This window comes from Amphiura filiformis, unplaced genomic scaffold, assembly GCF_039555335.1.
Source record: "Amphiura filiformis unplaced genomic scaffold, Afil_fr2py scaffold_25, whole genome shotgun sequence".
In the NCBI taxonomy this organism is placed as follows: Eukaryota; Metazoa; Echinodermata; class Ophiuroidea; order Amphilepidida; family Amphiuridae; genus Amphiura; species Amphiura filiformis.
In genome coordinates this window covers 1,283,178-1,306,589 of record NW_027305489.1, presented here as the reverse complement: position 1 = coordinate 1,306,589, position 23,412 = coordinate 1,283,178, and the positions used below count along the sequence as shown (strand labels likewise).

Below are 23,412 nucleotides of genomic sequence, written 5' to 3'. Positions count from 1 at the left end.
TCTATATGAAATTTAAATAAGTTAAAAATTGAAAAGAAAAGGTGTCTGGTACATGAGTCATAAATTATGGGCCAGTCATGCCAGTGAAGGAATGGTAAACAGCCTAATCAAGCAACAGGCATTGACAGGGCATTGACATTAAAATAATTGTAAATTCATAAATTATATACTTTATAAAAGTAAACAAAAAGTAAATTATTGTTGATACTGTGGTTGATACTATGGCTGCCCGGGAAGTTGTTGAAGTGCTAAATAGATGCGAAAGTGCGTTGGAAACGAGGAATTTAGGTAAGCTTAAAAAAAAGTACCAGCACCCATACAATACATGCACATAGCATGATCATCATAATGATGACAAACAAACTCATATCATTATATGACCATAAAAACGACAGAATAAAAACAATAAGTGGGAGGGGCAAAAGATTTTTTGGCAAGCCGAAAGGGGGCAAACAATTTTTGGCAGGCCAAGAGGGGGGGGGGGCAGTTTTGGGCATACATTAGGCCCTTGAAATTCACTTTGCCCCCTCAATGCCCCCCCCAGAAAAACATTCTTGGTGCTGCCACTGAAAATTCCTGCTCGCTACGCTCACATCATATGTACCATTTAAAGTTTGCACAGTCATTGTTGGGAACTAAAAAATTTAGCATTTGCAAAAGGGGGGCGGGTAAAGATTTCTTGGCAGGCCAAGAGGGAGGGAGGCAAGCGATGTTTGGCGGGCTGAGTCAACTCTCACGCATTGGCCGTGAGTCTCACGCATTGGGTCACTTTCTCACGGTCTCACGCCAAGGTAGTATAATCTCACGCCCAGGTAGTAAATCTCAGACAAAAAGCTGAAAAATGAGTAAAATCTCACGCATCGTCATGAATAATTTGTAATAACATGATTTTTTTTTTTTTAATTTTGGTCAAAAATGTGGGGTTTTTTTGGTCAAAAATTTGATTTTTTTTTTGGTAAAAATATGATTTTTGGTGAAAATGAGATTCTTTTTTGAAACATTAAAAATTTGATCATTTCTGACCAAAAATGTTATTCTTGATCATAAAATGTGATTTTTAGTCAAACTCAAAATTTGATTTTTGGTCAAAATTTGATGAAAATTTACAAACATCAATTTGATGATTTTCTTGACAAAACTTAAGATAAATGTTTCAAAAACAGTTTCTACAAATTATTAACAAAACATATTTATTACTATTAGTTGTTTACCAAACATTTATTTAATTCATTTAAAAGGGCATTTCGTGATCCACTGCCTCATCCCCCCACTTTTTTTTTTAAAAGGTGAGATTTTTATACCACTGGCAACCTCTGGCTACATAGTGTTTTAGTATATGTACCGGTACCAAAAATTTCTGCTTGGAATGTTAATTCGTTTAGCAAAGATATCATCAAATTTTGGCAGGGTTGTTGATTTTTTAATTCTGCACCTTGAAGATGAATTTATAGCAATAGATAATGACATCATAGAGGTATTTTAATTGTATCCAAAAGTTGTAAAAACATTAGGAATGAAGTAAAACAATCAATTTAAGCAAGAAATTAACTTACATAAAATTTATCAAAAATGGAAAATGGTTGATTTAAGGGGGTACTACATCCCTGGTTAATTTTATGCCTATTTTTGCATTTTTCTCAAAAATTATAGCCATGGTGACAAGCAAGATATGTATATGTATATTATCATGATTATAGGGGCAAGGACTACAACCACTGTACTGAAAATTCAGCAACTCAAAGCAAGTAGTTATTGATTTATTGATCAAATATTGGTTTTCCCTCATTTTTGACTGTAACCCCACACTGTTGTCTGTGCTGAAATAAAATTTACTGTGCAGAAGTTGTAGTCCTTGCCCCTATAATAAACATATCTTACTTGTCCCCAATGCGCTATAATTTTTAAGAAAAATGCAAAAATAGGCACAAATTTGGGCAGGGGTGTAGTACCCCCTTAAAATCAGTGATTAAAAAAAAATCAAGTGATTTAAATCGCTATTTAAATCAGTGATTTAAATCAGCGTGATTTAAATCAAACAACCCTGAATTTTGGTACCGGTATACCAGAACGAAATTACACACAGTGGCCTAAGGAGCAGTGTAATTAATACATATAATCATGCATAACTTGCAAACGCAAAATCAGAATCAAATTGAAATTTTGGGAATGGGCTTTTTTTGTGAATATCTACTGTTAAAAGAGGATGCTTGGATCACGAAATCCTCCTTTAATAACCATTCCTAATAAAACGTTTGTCAAACAATTACCGATCACAATGTTTGTCAAACATTTATAGTCAAACGGTTTATGTTTAAATATTACCTTCCAGATTTATCCCATTGTGGTCTTGCATATATAGCACAAGCTGTGTACCATATTGTGAAGGAGGTGGAGCTTGCAACATGTAATATATCCAACAATGATATAAAGAAAATACCAGTCAAGTTTTCTAGGGAATTTCCCAAAATAACAGGTATTGTATCCGTCACTTCTATCTTGTTGTTACCACCCCATTTACAGGGTGTCCCTTAAAGAACTGTATCATTGTAAACTTAATTGTTTGGGTATTTTAATGCCATAACTAAACATAACTAAATAACTGGTTGGTTGAGGAAAAGATCAGCTGTCAACTTTTTGAATTTTGATGGTAATCAAGTACCTAATTTGCAAATTTATGTGTATCAAGCAAAATACCTTGTGAACAGATTATCTGGAGATGCATAATAGTGTACATTGACTTAAGGTGGTTTTGAAAAAATTGCACCAAAAATGGTTAGAAAATGCTCAATTTTGCCCAAAAATCATAAAAAAGCCTGATTTTCACTCAAATGTCAAATATTTTTGGTGAAGTTGATTAAAATTCAAAAAAAAAATTTTAAAAGTTTTTAAAAAACTGTTCCTAGATATTTTATCTAGTTTTGAAAATTAATAAAAAAAAATGTTTTTTACTCAAGAATTTTTTTGTTATGGTGACCAAAAAATTTGGGCCAAAAAACATGTTTTGGGGTTTTCTCCAAAACTGAGCATTTTTGCCCAAATTTGGCCTTACAGATGGATTCATCAAGTCATTCCTATTCTAAATGTGTATACTTGTATACATTAGATACTTTTATGTTTCAATAATCCCATTCATACAGCGGTTTCACATAAATTTGACATTGCTACATGTAGCAAAGTCACATTTTCAAGTACTAGTAGTAGATCCCCTGGGTATGAATTAGATCTAGAAACCTGTTTGCAAATGAATCACGGACACATATGAGTTAATGATAAATTTTATCTTCTGAATTGTGTCTTGAGGTTTTGAAAAAATTGCACCAAAAATGGTTAGAAAATGCTCAATTTTGCCCAAAAATCATAAAAAAGCCTGATTTTCACTCAAATGTCAAATATTTTTGGTGAAGTTGATTAAAATTCAAAAAAAATTTAAAAAGTTTTTAAAAAACTGTTCCTAGATATTTTATCTAGTTTTGAAAAATTAATAAAAAAAATGTTTTTTACTCAAGAATTTTTTTGTTATGGTGACCAAAAAAATTTGGGCCAAAAAACATGTTTTGGGGGTTTTCTCCAAAACTGAGCATTTTTGCCCAAATTTGGCCTTACAGATGGATTCATCAAGTCATTCCTATTCTAAATGTGTATACTTGTATACATTAGATACTTTTATGTTTCAATAATCCCATTCATACAGCGGTTTCACATAAATTTGACATTGCTACATGTAACAAAGTCACATTTTCAAGTACTAGTAGTAGATCCCCTGGGTATGAATTAGATCTAGAAACCTGTTTGCAAATGAATCACGGACACATATGAGTTAATGATAAATTTTTTCTTCTGAATTGTGTCTTGACAGAACTGAATTTATCACACAACAAAATAGTTAGTCTTCCAACTGAGTTCAATGAACTGAGTGAGCTTGTCCATGCAGACCTATCACATAATCAGCTGGTGGAATTCCCAGAAGGGATGTATGAATTGGCAAATCTTAAGAAACTTGCTCTATGCAGTAATAATATTGTAGGTGAGTATGTGTGTGTTACATGAATACACTGGTAGGGAGGGGTACTTATTTGTAAAAGTTGTAAAGATTATGTCTTATCGAAAATATCTAAAAAGTTGCTTCAGAAAATGATGCTCTAAAATAAGGAATACTACCAGTGGCGTAACTAGGGTTGGTAGCGCCCGGGGCAAGAAACAAAATTGGCGCCCCTACCCCCACCCGAGAATATCTTAGACGCAGGACATGCGGGGGTGTGGGAATGGCATCTTTTTAAGTGAGGCTGATTTGGTGCCCCCTAGTGGTAGCACCTGGGGCATGTTGCCACCCCCTAGTTACGCCACTGAATATACTACATGATTTATAGCCTACCCAGCATTTGTTAGAACTGAGGCAAGCTCTCAGGCCATTCGCCTATTGCATGGTTCCGCCATGATGCAAGGAGATCCTCGAAATGGCATGACATGAAAGGAAGAATTGCATAACATAACCCAATGTTACATGACTGGTTCAATTCCCATTCATGCATGCTGCCAGATCAACGCTCTCCTCGCACATGGCAGAACCATGCAATGGGTGAATAGGAGTGTATGGATTTCAACTGTAATAGGACATTCAGGAAAGTGTGAGTAGGATAACTCAACTCACCATGGCATGGAGGATGGTACATTCATGAATTGAATACATGAAAGATGAACATTTTCCACACAAAAATGCAAAATCTGCAGAGATCAGCAAACTGTAAGTCACACACATACAATTACATCACATTCATATTTCACTTTGTTTCTTCTTGTATCCAGATATAGATGTAGAAAGACTATGCAATTTACAACTAGAAGAATTAGATGTTACAGACAATCCTCTGTCATCAGAGACGTGGGGCAAATTGGAAAAAGTAACTACAATCACTGTCAAGATGGATCCTCTCAAAGATAACCTAAATGAAATGGACTGATGTGATACTGCTTTTTTATATTTGGCCTGTGTGTGATGGTAGAACTGAGAACACTCTGAAGTCCCATTGAACACTATCTGCAAGAACATTGATCTTGTTCTAGTCTCCTAAAATGTGTGTTTTAGTCTGTATTTGGTCACATGATGAAGATATAGGGGATGTGGGTAAGATGCAGATTGTTGCACCTGCTGGGGTTTAAGGGGATCATGGACTCTGAAGTCCCATTGAACACTATCTGCAAGAACATTGATCTTGTTCTAGTCTCCTAAAATGTGTGTTTTAGTCTGTATTTGGTCACATGATGAAGATATAGGGGATGTGGGTAAGATGCAGATTGTTGCACCTGCTGGGGTTTAAGGGGATCATGGCCATATGTTTCAGGATGCAAAATTCGCAAAGCAAGCACATTAGGAGAAAATTAAAAAAAGTCAAAAATGTTGTTTGCATTTTTTTGAAAATCAAGGTACCGTATGTTTTTGGCTTTCAAATCATGTTTTCCTCCTGTGCTTAACATATGTCTTTGAGTCTCTCACTGAGCCCTGGGTAAACTAGATGCAGTACTTCAAAGAGCAGCTATAGTCTGTATACCTTCCTGGAGTCAGTAAAGTAAAATCTAATTTTGAGATTTTCTCAAAAACTATTAATTTTTGCAAAAATCTGTTATGCTAGTTTGATTCCTTGCATCATTTGCTTTCTGAAAATGTACACTTTTATATACTTCTCATCATTAGTTCATTACATTTAGAGATAAGTAAAAAAAACAATATCTAAATTACGGACTCGAGAAAGATATACAGACTATAACATAGATTCATCTTTTTGCCATGTACCCATCAAATTATTTATCGGAGTGTTTATATTTTCAAAGCATTTTTGTAAAGAGTATTACATTGAAATATGGTACTTTTACATAAATTGAGCTTTACAGAAAGATATTTCTTAGTATTTATCATTTTATTTATTACATAGCCTATATGTTTCTAGTATACTTTTGCATGTATAAGAATTTTTTAATGGACAGTTTAAAAGCAGCTTATTTTTGTACTTTGTGTAAACAATGTTCTCCTGCATGTGGAGATGTTATAAGAAAAACTAGTTTGATATCATAAGGCTATCTAAATTAAATCCAAGTCTCAAAGCTGCAGTGCGGGTTAGTAAAATCGTATGCGTAGTCTTCTTTGAAAATCAAGAAATTCATTTTTTTAATGTCTTTTTTTTTATCAAAAGAGGCAAAAATAAAACTGAAAATTCCTATTTGATTTCAAGATTTCAACACAGAGAAGAATTATTTTGTAGCAGTGACTTTATTTGTCTACTATTCCAACATTTGCAGCAGACATTGGATACTTTCTGCGCAAAATGCTTGTCCCAAAGCCTGTACTGACACATAAAAAATAATAATAAAAAATAAATTAATTAAAAAATTCAGCGGCATTCCGCATTAGGTTTTCAATTTCTCACAAGCTTTGAGACTCTGGATTTAATTAAGGTGGCCTAACATGTTTTAGATATTTTTATCAAGGATATAATGCATGTATTTATATTTTATTTGTATTAGGAACAAATCATAATATGCATCCCTTATGGTAACTGCAATAACTCCTATGGTGCTTAATTAGAATAAACATAACAAATGTATGTCCAATCTGTGTTAATTTGGTGAGAGGTAAGAAATTACTGTGGGTCATATTGATGATTATAAAATGTCGGAAATAAGAATCTTATTTTAGTCCTAATTTAATGAATGAATCTATACTGTTATAATTGTTACAGGTAGGTGATCTAATTTGATCAAATCGAGGGGTCAGAGCTAAAAGGCAGTAAGTGCATTTTAGGCCAAAATGAGATTTTTGTACCAAAATAGCACCGGGCATCTTATGGTTGTATAGCCATAATCAAGCTATAGCCACAGAAACTGTTATCAGTAAAAATGGAAAGCCTTAAAGTGTTAAGCCACGATTTCTCTGTGATATGGAAAAACAGAAAAATTCACAGAATTTGGGGTTTGCTCACAGAAATTTGAAAATGCCACAAAATAGTGTTGATTTGCAAAATAAAACAAAGAAAAGGATTATTTAGCAGTAATCAACCATTGATGATGCTCAATTTAATGGTGATGTTGAGGGGAGACTACAGTAAAAAGGTACAAAGTACACTTTTAAAACATGTTTGTTTTCACTTTTCAGTGCTTTATAGTGGAAAACGGAAAATCACGAAAATCATCCAATTTGTAACACAGATTTAAAATTTTGTAACATGGAGAAATAAATGGCTTTACTTAAGTGCAATACTATGCATTAAATGTGTGAAAGCCAGAAAGCTTTAAGTACAAAAACGCTGTTTTTGTACTTGGGGGGCCTTTTGGCTCTGACCCCTCGATTTGATGTTTTGTATGCGACATTGAGGCATATCATATAACCAAAGCAATCTGATTCCCAAGTTTGAGTTCAATTCTTGGGGTTTGATTGCTCCAGCAGTAAGGATATTACAAGCCAAAACATGCATCATAATAGCCCATAGGACAGTATAAGCCTTTTTGAAGTATGGCGGGCACAAAAGGAGAGGGCGTACTTTGGAGTGAGTAAACTTTTGTCAGCTGAGAAAGCATACAAAGGTGTAATCACTCCAAAGTACGCCCTCTCCTTTTGTGTCCGCCATACTTCAAAAAGGCTTATGGGTGGTTAGATTAAGATGTAACATTTATGAGACAAATAATGAGCTGTAATTTCAAGGTTAAGTGTATTTGTTTTCATCTCGATCTCAATTCACATCAATCTTATAAAATGTAAGGTAAAGAATACATTACTGTATGATATTACTAAGTTAATGTGAGCTTTCTTCAGATGCCAATTTGTTTTGATAGGGTAAAGTGAGGGGATGAGGCTGTCTATTGGGTCACTTACCTTTAAATATTATAATTCTAATTCTCATTTACAAGAGAAAAACAAAACCAATATATTTTCTTTAAGGGTTCATACCACTAAATAGCTTTCCATAGACTTTACATACAAAATAGGGTTGTGTGTCCGGCCAGTACATTTCATATCTTCAGAGCAGAACAGCTTAACATTTACTTTTTGAGGAAATTAATCAGTTTTGCACATAATCATCATAAACATCACTCTTAAAGTCTGTGTTGTCTTTTCAAATTGGTAGATATCACAATTCAAAAGTTCTAGTAAAACATGTTTTTCAACACTAAAATTGCTATATTGTATCAATTTGTCACAATATTTGTGCTATGTTGACACTGTTGGTGTGATGAACTTTTTCCTGAAGCCACTCTTTACATGCTGATTTAGTGGTTTGAACCTTTTATCTAAAAAAATGAGTGTATTTAATAGTATTAGATTAAATTATTTAACATTCTTCTTAATATTATTAAGGGGAATGTTTGAATAATGAGTATGATGAAATAATTATGCATGATGGGGGATATTTTTATGAAGAAAACTCGTCTTCCTTACGTGCATTAGTAAAGATATTTGCCAAGTTCATTGTACAGCAAGCAATATTTGGGTCATGTTGCACTTATTTATTAAGATAGATGTACTAAAATAATAGGTATAGTGAAAAAAGTGTTTTTATTTATATAAGTATGTATTTATCTAACAAGTTTTATATTATACTAAAATAATGCAATATGTAAAAGTGATATATAACATCAAGATCAAATTAATATATGAAAATCTATTTGGTGTCAATATTTTTATTACCACATGAATTATACAAAACGCATAATACTGTTCTTCCATTTTGCTGCCAATTTGGCTTCATGAATACTAGGAATGGGACAATTCCAGGAGAAATGATTATACAATGTTATGAATGATGGAGACGATATTTTATCATGGATACCGATGATGCCCTAAAAATCAAAGATAATATGTTAAACAAAAAAGGGAAGCAATTTTAAACCTCTACGCTACAATATTTGGTTACCCTCAGCTCACTGGAATGCTTTCACTGGCTCAGCCGGCATCTTCAGCTGATATTATTGCTCTGAAGATTTGTTGTTGCTAGTGATGTTGAGACATTTCTGATGACATCACAGGTGTAGATGACATCATCCCAGAAGATGGAAACATCACTAGCAACAACAAACAAATCCTCAGAGAAATAACATATGCTGAAGACGCTGTTTGAGCCGGTGAAAGTGCTACAGTGACTGTAACCAAATGTAGTAGCATAGAAGTGTAAAATTGTTTCCTTTTATTTTATTACCACTAGTATGAATTATAATTATGATATTATAATTATATTTTAAGTTTTTAATTAATATTTAAGATGCTAGGATGATATCAATAATTTGCATCCCAAATGGTTATGTAAGAAAAAACCCAGCAAACACAGAACGTTTTAGAGAAAACTTTTAAATGTTGGGTTATATAAAGCCCGATATAAAGGGTATGAAAATGTTTCAATAGCATTCAGAAAACATTCTTGGAAACTTGATGCAAAACATTAAAACATCATGTTAATAGATGTTGACAAAATATTTTGTAAAAATGTTTGCCAAAATGTTTTTATAATCTTTATATAACCCAACGATTATATGTTATTGAAATGTTTTGTCTAAAACTAATGTGTGTATAACATGTTTATAACATTTTAAAAACATTTTTGTGTTTGCTGGGATGTTACATAATTGTGCAACTCATAATTAGATATTATGTTTATAGAGACACCAAGTTCTTCCAATTGTGATTTTAAGAATAAATTGCTTTTAAATACCAAGAATACTGCTTTTGTACAGGTAATTTATTTATGTAAACTGTTTTCTTCAACTAGTAATATCATGACATACATCAAGGGAAGGTCAGTGCTTACATCAACGGTAGATAGCTCACATGATACTAGTAGGTTATCTATGCCTACATCGGGGGTAGATAGCTCACATGTTACAAGTAGTTTATCAATGCCTACATCAGGGGTAGATAGCTCACATGATACTAGTAGTTTATCAATGCCTGCATCAGGGGTAGATAGCTAACATGATGCCAGTAGTTTATCAATGTCTATCAGGGGTAGATAGATCACATGTTACAAGTAGTTTGTCAATGCACATATCAGGAGTAGATAGCTCACATGTTAATAGTAGTTTATCAATGCCTACATCAGGGGTAGAGAGCTCACATGTTACAAGTAGTTTATCAATGCCTACATCAGGGTTAGATAGCTCACATGTTAATAGTAGTTTATCAATGCCTACATCAGGGGTAGATAGCTCACATGTTACCAGTGGTTTATCAATGCCTACATCAGGGATAGATAGCTCCCATGTTACTAGTAGTTTATCAATGCCTATATCAGGGGTAGATAGCTCACATGTTACCAGTGGTTTATCAATGCCTACATCAGGGATAGATAGCTCCCATGTTACTAGTAGTTTATCAATGCCTACATCAGGGGTAGATAGCTCACATGTTACCAGTGGTTTATCAATGCCTACATCAGGGATAGATAGCTCCCATGTTACTAGTAGTTTATCAATGCCTATATCAGGGGTAGATAACTAACATGATTCTAGTAGTTAATAAATACCTACATCCGGGGTAGATAATAGATATCACACATGATACTACAGACTTGACATTTAATATGGAATATTATTTTGCAAAACTCAAGACTGGTCTGGAAGGGTCTGCATAAACCGCACGGGGCTAAATATTAATTAGGGGGTGTCGGGAGATGGTGTAAAATAATTGTTTAAACAGAAAATGTGCTTTGCATTAATTTACATTATGGCGCTCATAATGTAGAGAATTGGCCCAAAATGGCGGATTTAAGGAGACTGAATTTGATATTTGTGGGGGTAAAAATTCTGAATTTGAGCAACTTTATTCTGATATTATCAAATTCATTGAGGTTTGAGGCGATATTTACTGAACCTAAATACCAATAAGTGTTCGTCAGAACTGAAATGCACTTGTAATCTACCAGTTTTGAAAGTGGCTTTTAAATATATGGCTCTTAAAAGTGGTACGCACTCAGAAAGTTTAAATGGTCCCCTGGGGCCAAATGTTATAAACTTACTGTACACAAAGAAACAGTGTGAGTTCATTGGACAATCAGGAATCTGCGCAGTTGCAAGTAGTTTATCAATACCTACATCAGAGGTAGATAGCTCACATAGTTTATCAATGCCTATATCAGAGGTAGATATCACACATGATACTAGTAGTTTATCATTGCCTATATCAGGAGTAGATAGCTCACGATTACAAGTAGTTTATCAATGCCTACATCAGGGGTAGATAGCTCACATGATACTAGTAGTTTATCAATGCCTACATCAGAGGTAGATAGCTCCCATGTTACTAGTAGCTTATCAATGCCTGTATCAGGAGTAGATAGCTCCCATGTTACTAGTAGCTTATCAATGCCTACATTAGGGGTAGATAGCTCCCATGTTACTAGTAGTTTATCAATGCCTACATCAGGGGAAGATAGCTCACATGTTACTAGTAGTTTATCAATGCCTACATCAGGGGTAGATACCTCACATGATACTAGTAATTTATCAATGCCTACATCAGGGGTAGATAGCTCACATGTTACTAGCTTATCAATGCCTACATTAGGGGTAGATAGCTCCCATGTTACTAGTAGTTTATCAATGCCTACATCAGGGGAAGATAGCTCACATGTTACTAGTAGTTTATCAATGCCTACATCAGGGGTAGATAGCTCACATGTTACCAGTGGTTTATCAATGCCTACATCAGGGATAGATAGCTCCCATGTTACTAGTAGTTTATCAATGCCTATATCAGGGGTAGATAACTAACATGATTCTAGTAGTTAATAAATACCTACATCCGGGGTAGATAATAGATATCACACATGATACTACAGACTTGACATTTAATATGGAATATTATTTTGCAAAACTCCAAGACTGGTCTGGAAGGGGTCTGCATAAACCGCACGGGGGCTAAATATTAATTAGGGGGGTGTCGGGAGATGGTGTAAAATAATTGTTTAAACAGAAAATGTGCTTTGCATTAATTTACATTATGGCGCTCATAATGTAGAGAATTGGCCCAAAATGGCGGATTTAAGGAGACTGAATTTGATATTTGTGGGGGTAAAAATTCTGAATTTGAGCAACTTTATTCTGATATTATCAAATTCATTGAGGTTTGAGGCGATATTTACTGAACCTAAATACCAATAAGTGTTCGTCAGAACTGAAATGCACTTGTAATCTACCAGTTTTGAAAGTGGCTTTTAAATATATGGCTCTTAAAAGTGGTACGCACTCAGAAAGTTTAAATGGTCCCCTGGGGCCAAATGTTATAAACTTACTGTACACAAAGAAACAGTGTGAGTTCATTGGACAATCAGGAATCTGCGCAGTTGCAAGTAGTTTATCAATACCTACATCAGAGGTAGATAGCTCACATAGTTTATCAATGCCTATATCAGAGGTAGATATCACACATGATACTAGTAGTTTATCATTGCCTGTATCAGGAGTAGATAGCTCACGATTACAAGTAGTTTATCAATGCCTACATCAGGGGTAGATAGCTCACATGATACTAGTAGTTTATCAATGCCTACATCAGAGGTAGATAGCTCCCATGTTACTAGTAGTTTATCATTGCCTGTATCAGGAGTAGATAGCTCCCATGTTACTAGTAGCTTATCAATGCCTACATTAGGGGTAGATAGCTCCCATGTTACTAGTAGTTTATCAATGCCTACATCAGGGGAAGATAGCTCACATGTTACTAGTAGTTTATCAATGCCTACATCAGGGGTAGATACCTCACATGATACTAGTAATTTATCAATGCCTACATCAGGGGTAGATAGCTCACATGTTACTAGCTTATCAATGCCTACATTAGGGGTAGATAGCTCCCATGTTACTAGTAGTTTATCAATGCCTACATCAGGGGAAGATAGCTCACATGTTACTAGTAGTTTATCAATGCCTACATCAGGGGTAGATACCTCACATGATGATGCTATTTATATTAGTTTATCAATGTCTACATCAGGGGTAGATAGCTCACATGTTACTAGTAGTTTATCAATGCCTACATCAGGGGTAGATAGCTCACATGTTACAAGTAGTTTATCAATGCCTACATCAGGGGTAGATAGCTCACGTGTTACAAGCAGTTTATCAATGCCTATATCAGAGGTAGATAGCTCACACGTTACTAGTAGTTCATCAATGCCTACATCATTTTGTGAAACCTATGTAAAACCAATGTGTTAACACTTACCTTATAGTGGTTGCAAACACTGAAATGGAACCAAAGTGTCCTTAAATATACTGTTTATCATGCTAGTTACATGATAGATATGTTTTCAGATGCACATGATTTACGTATTTGAGAAAGAAACCCCAGGAAAAGGTTCAGACCGTATTTTTTAGAAATGTAACATGCGTTACCATAAAATGCAGAGTTAAAACAAAAAAGTGACTATAAACTGTTGAGCAAATTATAGCCGCAGGTGTACTTGATCAACTTGATCAATATTATTTCGTTTACTCATTTCCAACAACTTGTCAGGCAATTTGAAGTTAAAATGTAACATACGTGACCGAAACATACGTTACCATTAATTTTAACACCCAAATAAAATTTACTAAAACCATGCCTGATTACCATGCCTGCGTCAGGCGCCATAGGAAGCGCAACACGTGACGTACGAGGCTGGCGAAGATACAGGGCTGACAGCCCCATTCAAAATACACGGTTAGCAATTACAAATGGAAAATTAACATACTTGCAGTGTGGTACACGGTCGTACCCCGACGGTTTTAGAGTAAGATAAGTTTGCTTTGACACCACATAACAAATTTAGAATTGTTTATGAAGATTTCATGATTATGTGTTAATCCAATGGCGACCTCAAAATTGGCGATATCGCTTCCATCACCGCCTGGCCTTTCTGATAACGCCACCATGCATTATAAGTACTTAGGAATAACGTTTTGAACCACTAGGTTAAAAACCAGTTTGACCCCTGCAGAAATAATGGTTTGGTCCTGTTAGTTTAGTTATTGTTATATGATCAATATGAGGTGATATAAGATCAATATGAGGTGATACATGTGTATTGTCTATTTGTTTATCATGGGCACCATCAGTGTTCATTGGGCCAATCAGCGATCATCTTTAACAAGGCTTGATTCTTGTGTGTGTGTATGTACCACCATTATTCTGTCAACATTCATGCAGACAAGTCATATGATGAATTTTTCTCCCACCCACCACTCCCTATTGCAAGGTGTGCATTTAAAGCCATTAAAAGTTTGAAAATAGTATAATAGAAGCCGAAAGTTTATGGCTAATTTAAAAAAAAAAAAAAAAATGTTGATGTATAAGAAAGAATAATCTTGGATAATCGAAGAAAATTTAATCAAATATGTGACATTATCTGTAGAACATTATATTGTAAATTTAATTTAATACTGTAACAAAAAATGTGCAACTCACTTTGCTTTGTTTGTTCATTTGAACTACTGGGTGAATAACCTACACCAGGATATTATTATCTACATAAGTGTGGTACCAGTAGCAATTAGAGCAAAGATATGAAAATATATTCGGTTGAGAGCCCCCGAATAAGAATATATTGATGTTCTTTGCGTTACGTAATAGTATGACTATTCCTGTATGGGAGAGTGTATGAGTAACCTCACTTCAGGTTCGGTTTCTATCACGGCAACATATTCTATTCTGTAGCGCAGTTGAATTTAAGTAGTGTGTGTCAAGTTTGCTTCTTCAGAAGAAGCATGAATGTTTAGAATCATCAGTAAATATGTTTATTTAAACCAGTTTTAGTCTCGGGTGGGATTTTTGTCGATTAAGATTGTTTATAGCGGGAAGGAAGGAATCAACACCAGGTTGGCATGGGATAGCCTAGGCAGGAGCCAAGTACTATGCCCTCAGATTTTTCTTGTTCAACAAAAATAAAAAATAAAAAATTTGGTTCATGTTTTTTTGAGGTTGCGCAGCCCCCTAGTTATCACGTTGATTCCTGTGGTAGGCTGCCCTATTTTATTAGCGTAGGCACGATATCCTAATTCTGTATACTTTCATAGCATGGCACAGTGTGTGCATCTCGTTTGGCAGCAATAAACCGACACCAAAATGCTATATTTGTTGTTGTATGTATGTTGTGTGATGTAAGGATAGTCATAGTAAGGGTTTAGCAAAGAAGTATTAATATCGAATTGCTGGACTCGTGAAGCAGTTACCATTGGTATGTTACCTAACAGTCCTGATGATATTCAAGGGGCTTATGTAATCGTTTTTAAATATCTAATTGTTTTTGATGTAGTGCTTATAGATGTACAATATATGTATTTTATAACGTTTTTCTGGCGAATAAAATGAAATGAAATATCTAATTACTTACAAGAGTTAGGGGTGTGCAATTTGACATATATTCATATGCTCTGGGCTCTTTTATATTTATGATGTTGGTATCAGCAAAGTTCATTTTGATAAAAATGTCAAAAGACCACCCTGTGCTTGGCTATATTAAAGAATAAATTTTGCAGGTACTTCATCTTGTAGAAAAAGTAGTTCGGCGGTAACTCTTCTCTGTGCTAGTTTAACATGTTGAATGAACTGTTCTATGGGTGTGACTTAACTTTCACTATAATATTATCAAGGATTACTCAATGTTAAAACAGTCAAGTAAGGCAATGTTTTCTAACATGTATTTAATTATGTACATGTATACTTTATATATTTTCATATTGGATTAATATACTATTTTATATCCAAATTAACCTTTCAGGAATTTCTCTCCTAGGATTCCAGGAAGCAATCTCTTGGAAGAACAGTATTCATGCACAGTTATCGTAAAGATTCAGCCCACTATTCACTAATATAATTATTCATTTGTTTAGTTATGACATGATCAGCTCCCGGGTAGATTGTTCACTGGGGAGGTACTAGATTCCAGGTAGATTGTTCACTGGGGCGGTATATCCAATAATATATTCATTAGTTTTGTTATGACATGATCAGTTCCCAGGTAGGTTGTTCACTGGGTTGAGGTAACTTAGGTAGGTTCATCTAGGTCCTGATTCATGATCAATTCAGCTCCCAGGTAGATTGTTCACTGGGGAGGTACTAGATTCAGGTAGTTCACTGGGGCGGTATATCCAATAATATAGTTATTATTAGTTTTGTTATGACTTGATCAGCTCCCAGGTAGGTAGTTCACTGGGGAGGTATCTTAGGTAGGTTCATCTAGGTCCTGGTAATAATACAAACTATATTTTCAAAGTATTGTGGAAGGTGTTTTCTTAATGTGCATGCTAATTCATTGTAACATATGATATTTGATGCAAATAAATATATGAATGTCTGTCTGAATGCCTGACAGATGCGCAATTGGTGTTTGTGGTTGAATTATTTCTGTCTGGGGGTAAAGGAGCATTACAGAAAATAGGATCAATGAAAAGTAACTGTAACGCAATTTTCATCTAAATTTTCATTTTGTTTTTCATACCCTTTTTTGAGGCAATCAATTCACCTTGAACAAAAATTTCTTTTTGAACTAAAAGGTGACATCGCATTGTTTTATGCCAAAACAATTAGTTTATGCATTGTCAACAAAAGAGCTTTGTTATATAAGATCAATGCCGTGAAACAGGGGGATTTACCCCCTCCCCCATATCCCGAAATCTACGCATATGAAAAGAAAGCGAGGCTGTAATTATTATGTAATATCTGCATTAATTTTGTGTTTTATTTCGTAAAGCACATGTCATACAAAAATAGCAACAAAACACATGGTCAAAGTCAATGTAAATTAAGTATCTAAAATATATAGGTTTTTGTTATAATATACATATTTACATACTATTTACTAAGGTACAATTTTATGTTATAAGTCTACACGTTTACAAAACTACGACGATCTCGTGCAGTCCATGTCAGTCCTAAAATATTTGTTATATTTAAAATATTTACATATTATTTACAAAATCTTAGTTACAACGTCAGTTCGCTTACACGTTTATAAATCCATTAGAGCTCGTTTATTCTAGAACTAGTTAAAACCTTACACCTACTGTTCATCATAGAAATCAGAGCGATGTATTTTGGGAATATTCTAAAATCTCACGATAATTATTATGTTGTTCAAAACAATGACTCTAAAGTATACATTTACTGGCACATAATACTGTCTTAAAAGTATTATTGCAAAATATGTTTAGCAAACATGTGTTCAATACATTTGGTCAACATTTATAACATTATGTTATCAAAACTTTTTGTATAACCCGATATTTGAACGTTTTCTGTAAAACATTCGGTGCTAACCTACACATTACAACATGTTGTAGTCGTCATAGTTGATGATATTTAGCTTGTTGATGATATTTAGCTAGTTATTCAAACCTTACCGTTTACCCGAAATTTTAACGTCTTATGTAAAACTTTTCTTTGCTATGATATCACCATTTACTTACATATACCTGTACAGTGTATTTACCTCTAGTTGTTATACAAATCTCATAATAATTTATCATGTGGTTAACAATGAATACATAGTATACAGTACATTTATTGGCACATAATACCGGCTTATGTAAGTGTATTATACTCTTTTTGAAATGGTTTAGTCAAAAACGTTCAATAACATTTAAATGACGGGTCATTTTAAGGTCATGAAAACATTTTAAAACGATTCATACGAAATATATTATATAAGAACTTTAAATGTTCGTTTTTGTCAGTCAAAGACATATCAAGTTCCGTTAAATGGCACAAAATTCACGAGTTGCACACAACTGTCCAGTTCAAGTTCATAAAATCTCGCAGGCATAAACGGTCTTCTCCGATTTACATGTATCACACCTCACGTTGCAGCACCATTGGAATTGACAATTACATCTAGACTCCACCACAATCTTTGTCCTCGTTACTCTAAGTCCGCATTTAGTGCATAGTCTCTTGCAACTGTGATGCTCCCACGAGGCTAGTTCATCAACCGAAGCATCATCTTTAGGACTTCGCAGACACTCACGGCCTTCCGTACCGCGTGTACCGATGGTAGAATTTGCGTCACAGTAATCAGGGGACTTCTCCAAGTAGACCAAATTCGTCTTTTTCAAAAGAGTTGAATCCTGGCTGGTCTCTCCTTCTTCAGTTCTCGAAGCAACCTTTCCATTGATGAGTTGACCACGAACATAATTTACACGGACGGCATCCAGATATTTCTTCTTGAGTATAGATCCGATGACGCGAAAGTCAGCGAGTTGATCCCAACACGTTTGGACGGAGCAGCTACCTGACACACCATGGCATTTGCATTGTCGTTGCATGTTCTTACGAACAACCTGTCAAAATAATAAGAAAAACGTTAAACATTGAAATTTACAATTAATCGTAACCTTCGCATGAACATTAAAGGGCTGATCAGGATCTGTGATCTCACTTAAATTTCATTTGGGTACATAACATCCTCGTCTACCGAAGATAGCAACATCAATATTACATCACAATTTGCTTGTTGCCGTCCGCCGACATACACACATGCTAATTTGTGTGTAAAAGTTGATCAAAATGTTTGCCAACAAATATTATATCATAGTTTCCAAAGATGTTTTAGGCGTCTTACCTTTCTTCCAACTTCGTTGTTATGGAGATTGGCGACAGCTCTTGCATCATCACCAGTTTCTAATTCGTCTATGAAATTCTTGGAAAGTCTCTCGCCGAAATTGACATTATCACTACAACCACCCCATTGCCAGTCGTCACCACCTGAGTGAGGGAAAAACAAACAAAATATTAGTTTAGAATAACATTTAATGGACATAAGGTTGCTGGAATTTGCCTCTGAATGGCCTTATGGCTTTTACGAAACAGATCTGTAAAGCCATGTAGTACAAGTCCAAAATTGTATGCACTTCTAATCTGTTTCAAGAACCATCATCCAAAATAACTTTAATTAAAGTAAAGAGTCACATTTTACCAGTCGTTATGACAGCATTGCAAAGCTACAAACCGACATAATTGATATCAATAATTTTCTTACCCATTTGTCCGACTTTGCTGTTGTCACATCCGCATTTGGTGAAGTCGCCCAGACTACAATTCTTGGTCAATGTAAACATAATTCCGGCAGTGTTGATGGCATGAATGAAAGACATCTCACGAGTCGCTGTATAGATGGAGAAACAAAACAACAAATCATTAACATGATTAAGTGGAATAAACTTAACATTTGCCTTTCAGGAAAAGAGAACATATAATATTTCGTTAACTTTAAATATTCAAGTATCTAAGTGAAAAGCATCCTTGGTAAAATGTCCTATCGTGGACGAAATGCTACTTCATTATTATTCGTAACTAACTGAACTCAAAACGGTAAGTTTCGAGGGTTTTTTTTAAATACATTTATCACTCTTAAATTGCAGGTAAAATCAACTTACGATTCAATTCGGTGAATAACGACAGCGAGTTGTCGGGACAATTCCATCGATCCCACTTGAATTGATGTTTACACTCTGACATGGCGTGGTTCGCTCCAGCTGCTATGCTGTCAGAATAAGACAAATAGGTCTGTGGAAGAGATGACAAGTGATATGATTAGATGTTATTATTATCAGGTTAATGAAATTTTGGCCTAATTGTATGGGTATGAAAAATACAAAACTCGCACAAACGTCAAAAAAGAAATACGCGAAAATTTTATCCAATTAAATAGACATTATTGCATTATTTTCAATTTTGGCGAATAGAAACAAACGTCAAAAAACAAGCACAATTTCAAAATTAAACTTATTTCGTTCCACGGGGTCAGAAATAAATAATAATCCTAACAAGGCAAGTATGTGAATATCAGTTCTTTCTGTTCATTTCTGGTTACTTATGTTTCGCAATGGTTTCCTGATCTAAACAAAATCCATTAATACTACTAAGCTACTCTGATCTGAGAGCTTGCTTGACGTGCGTGGGTTCGAGTCCCTGTCCCGCCACCGTGTTGCGCCCTTGGGCAAGGCGCTTTGTCTCGCTTGCCTCACCCCACCCAGGTGCAATGGGAAGCTGTTAGGGGTAGTCACAGTCGTTGTACTGATGAACCCTGCGCCATTTGTAGGCAGCAAACGTGGTTCCGACATATTCTAATAACGGCGGAATAAATGTAATGCGCTTTGAGGCTGTTTACGGCATAAAGCGCTATATAAATATCTACATTTATTTATTTATTTTACTCTCATCTTGTAATAAACGTGTCAATTTAGTTTCTTCAATAAATCATAAAAACAAGTTAAGTCACATTCTAATGAGAAAACAGTAGATCTACTCAGGAAAAAAATAACATTCAACTTGTAACATATATTTCAAAATTCAATGTCAGATGGTAAACGAAAATTCTTACCTTTGAACCAGCTAGCAGTAGATTAGTTGCTTGTGACCTGTCAAATAACCAAAAAAGAAAACAATCTTATAAGACTTATACTCAGTACTGTGTTATTAAAGCTACACGATCCTTTGTAAGTTTTTTTAAACAAAGTCATCAGGTTTAGTCATTAACATAGTCAGTTTTCTTCAAATTGCTTTACTAGGTAGGCCTATTATTCCAAATTTACTTATCTAATCCATTCATTTATTTACGTGTGCTCAACAAATTGTAATAGAAGAAATAATTACTATATAGATATATAATTAAAAATTTACCAAATTACATCTTAACTCCAACAAATGTATGAAAAAAATTTTGCTAAATACTTACCAGCCATTAATGAAGCAATGTACCTGCATCGCAGATAGCAAACAACAAAACAAAACTGCAGCAAGTTGACGAAACATGATGAAGAATATTCAAGCAATTAAGGGTATAATTCCAATTTCCAATATCAGAGTATTATTATTCCAACAAATATTAATACACTAAGCGAGATGAGATGTTGTTCTGACGGTAGCTAAAGCAATTGTGACGTTGAAAAGAACTTGAACTTACACATTCTCAAAATACAAGTAGGTCATCTAGTATGGGTCCAGGGCCCCCAATGTTAGATAGAAGCGTTTAATCAAATCTGGCTCTAAAACTACAGTTAAGCCTATAAAGGTCTTTCCCCTTAGATATGAATTTTGCCAATTTTGGCTCAGATATCCAAGATCAAGGGTTCCCGGGGCCCAGATGTTAATACAAAGGACCAGTCGTTTCTCGATAACCATTCATGGGTACATGAGTTCCAAAGGTCAAATATTATAGGCCCACTTGGCTCTTTGTTTTAACATTTGCGGCCCTCTGCCCCAGGGCCTAAAATGTTTTTAAAAAGTAATTTAAAGCAAATATAACAGTTCATGGTTCGGAGTTGGTACACCCAGCACTTGGGCAGTGTACCTTTGCATGGGTACATGAGCCTTATAATGTCAAATATTATGGGCTACAGGGCCCAAATGGGCAAGGCCCAGGGCCCCTAAATGTGCCCCCCATTGCCCTGTGCAGTTTCCTTTTTAGACCTAAAACACGATGTTTTGGGCCAAAATAGGGTAAAATTGCATAAGCGCGCACTGGCCCTATATATATAGCAAAATTCACCTTCATTTTGGACTAAAACAGACTGATCTTTTCCGTGCTTCACCTGCAAATGTCATAGTAAAATCGAAAACAAAATATGCTAGGCTCTCTCTAAATTGTTATGCTTCTGCCACAATCTTATACGTAAATCATATGCCTTGGGCCTCCAAATTTTGGCCGGGCCCAGGGCTCCCGAAAAGGCAAATCCGGTCCTAAGGTGCATATGCGTAGATCCAGGGGTGTGGGGATGGGGGATGAATCCCCCTTTTGCGCCATGTTTTAACATCAAAACGGTAACATTTTTCGCGCGCATTTGTGCCATAAACTTATTTTGTCGCCAAAAGGTCCTGGATTTAAGAATTTTTTTCAACCCCATCCCCCAATGTCAAATTTCACGCGTACCAACCTATTGGCTTCATATTCCTTGAGGTCAGATTATGATATTAAAACTGATTCTAGACCTTAATCTGGGATTTTGTTTCCTTCTTGACTATCAAGCAAAAACACAAAAAGGAAATATTCCTTATTCTTTAGTACCGTTTAAACACTCACAAATCTGATAAACCCTCGATTTGGGTGTAGCATACTGTGAAATTGCAAATTTTCTTGCGGTTCGCGCGAAATTTACCAGTATGAAATGGAATGAATGTTCGCGCACAACACGAACATATCTCATTGGACCGAACTAATGATCACGACCAAATTTAGTTCTTGCCCGCCTCCCGACAAAAATTCAGTCACGCTCCTGATTTCAACTCTTTACTATTGGGCCCCCATGATATTTTGCTGACAGGGCCCTTTTCCTTAAATCCGCCTCTGTAGAGTCCTCTGTAATGGTATCAATCTTTACTGTCATCATGTTCCAATAATTCAGAGTCTTTTTTAGTTCGTATCAAAGTTCGAGTATTAAAAATATATCAATATCAAATATATCCACATAGCAACAGCATCTTTGCGCCTTGTGTTGCACCTTATTGTGCATCATAATGCAAGAACCTTGAAAATATGTTTTATTATGTTTATTATTTTAATAAAATTGCACTGAATTTGAATTGAATTGAGGGCAAATTGCCTTTTCCAGTTCCTGGCTGGACTATATTATTACATTATTGACATCTTCGAGTTCAAAAATTCCGCCTTCAACTTTCGGCAAACCGGAGTAGGACACCGCGTAAGATGTGGTATTGTGGAGGTGGAAAAAAACCTTATGTAGATCAAATCTGTCTTTCTTTCGTTCTTTCTTTCTTTTTTTTTTCTTTCTTTCTTTCCATCTTTACTGTTCTCGTTTAATGTCTTGTTCGCGCAGACAAATTAAAGCAATAATATGTGATTTGAATCAAGAGTAGATTCCCATGTAAATTTTCACTGATCACGTTGTCCCCTTTTAATTTTGAGCAAGACAAAAAAAAATAGACGAAGAAAAAAAGAAAGTTTTCCTGACAATTCTGCCCTTCAATATATAATAATTATCTCAATTTTAGAAGAAAAGAAAGAAAAAAATCCAAAGCTGAATCTAATAATTAAAGAAAGATTGTATATATATTTTTTTTAATTTGAGGAAGATCTTAATCATCTAAAAAATGGATGCTTTTACAGTATTGATTCCTTCGAGTTCAAACATCCCGCCTTCAACTTTCGGCATAATAGGATTTAGGACACCGCGTAAGATGTGCCGTGGTATTTAAATCCCTCGTGATAATTAGTCCGTGATTGACAAGCAAGTTGCAGAAATTTAGAAAAACCAAGGCCAAGTATCTGTCATTCATTTACAAATCGTACTTGTTATTGGCTTTTATATAAATAATATTCATTGCAATAAATATGCACCAGTATGTTTGGTAGGCGTAGCTGAGCTTTTTTTGTCGCAATACCTTGATAATAATAATGACTTGTTTATATGAAGATAAAGTCATCGCCTCGATAATCATGATAA

General features: G+C 34.9%; 2 protein-coding genes across 2 annotated transcripts; one reads left to right on the top strand and one right to left on the bottom strand.

Moving 5' to 3' along the window:
* Nucleotides 1–78: 78 nt before the first annotated feature.
* LOC140143686 (uncharacterized) lies at nucleotides 79–7,734 on the top strand. Its single transcript, XM_072165504.1, has 4 exons — nucleotides 79–288; nucleotides 2,330–2,473; nucleotides 3,857–4,024; nucleotides 4,804–7,734. The coding sequence occupies exons 1-4, from the start codon at nucleotides 222–224 to the stop codon at nucleotides 4,956–4,958; spliced, it is 534 nt and encodes a 177-aa protein (XP_072021605.1). The 5' UTR covers nucleotides 79–221; the 3' UTR covers nucleotides 4,959–7,734.
* Nucleotides 7,735–16,661: 8,927 nt separating this feature from the next.
* On the bottom strand, nucleotides 16,662–20,880 carry LOC140143667 (protein Wnt-8b-like). The gene is made up of 6 exons (XM_072165484.1): nucleotides 20,688–20,880; nucleotides 20,334–20,370; nucleotides 19,387–19,516; nucleotides 18,990–19,115; nucleotides 18,573–18,715; nucleotides 16,662–18,291 (listed from the first exon to the last, which is right to left on the bottom strand). Exons 1-6 carry the CDS (start codon nucleotides 20,762–20,764, stop codon nucleotides 17,758–17,760), a joined length of 1,047 nt encoding a protein of 348 aa, XP_072021585.1. The 5' UTR covers nucleotides 20,765–20,880; the 3' UTR covers nucleotides 16,662–17,757.
* Nucleotides 20,881–23,412: the final 2,532 nt, after the last annotated feature.

Coding starts and splice junctions, on each gene's coding strand:
- LOC140143686 (XM_072165504.1), top strand. CDS start 222: ATGGCTGCCCGGGAAGTTGTTGAAGTGCTAAATAGATGCGAAAGTGCG. Junction 289..2,329: donor GTTGGAAACGAGGAATTTAG/GTAAGCTTAAAA, acceptor ATTACCTTCCAG/ATTTATCCCATTGTGGTCTT. Junction 2,474..3,856: donor GGAATTTCCCAAAATAACAG/GTATTGTATCCG, acceptor GTGTCTTGACAG/AACTGAATTTATCACACAAC.
- LOC140143667 (XM_072165484.1), bottom strand. CDS start 20,764: ATGTTTCGTCAACTTGCTGCAGTTTTGTTTTGTTGTTTGCTATCTGCG. Junction 19,116..19,386: donor GTTATTCACCGAATTGAATC/GTAAGTTGATTT, acceptor CCATCTATACAG/CGACTCGTGAGATGTCTTTC. Junction 18,716..18,989: donor CAGCAAAGTCGGACAAATGG/GTAAGAAAATTA, acceptor TCCCTCACTCAG/GTGGTGACGACTGGCAATGG.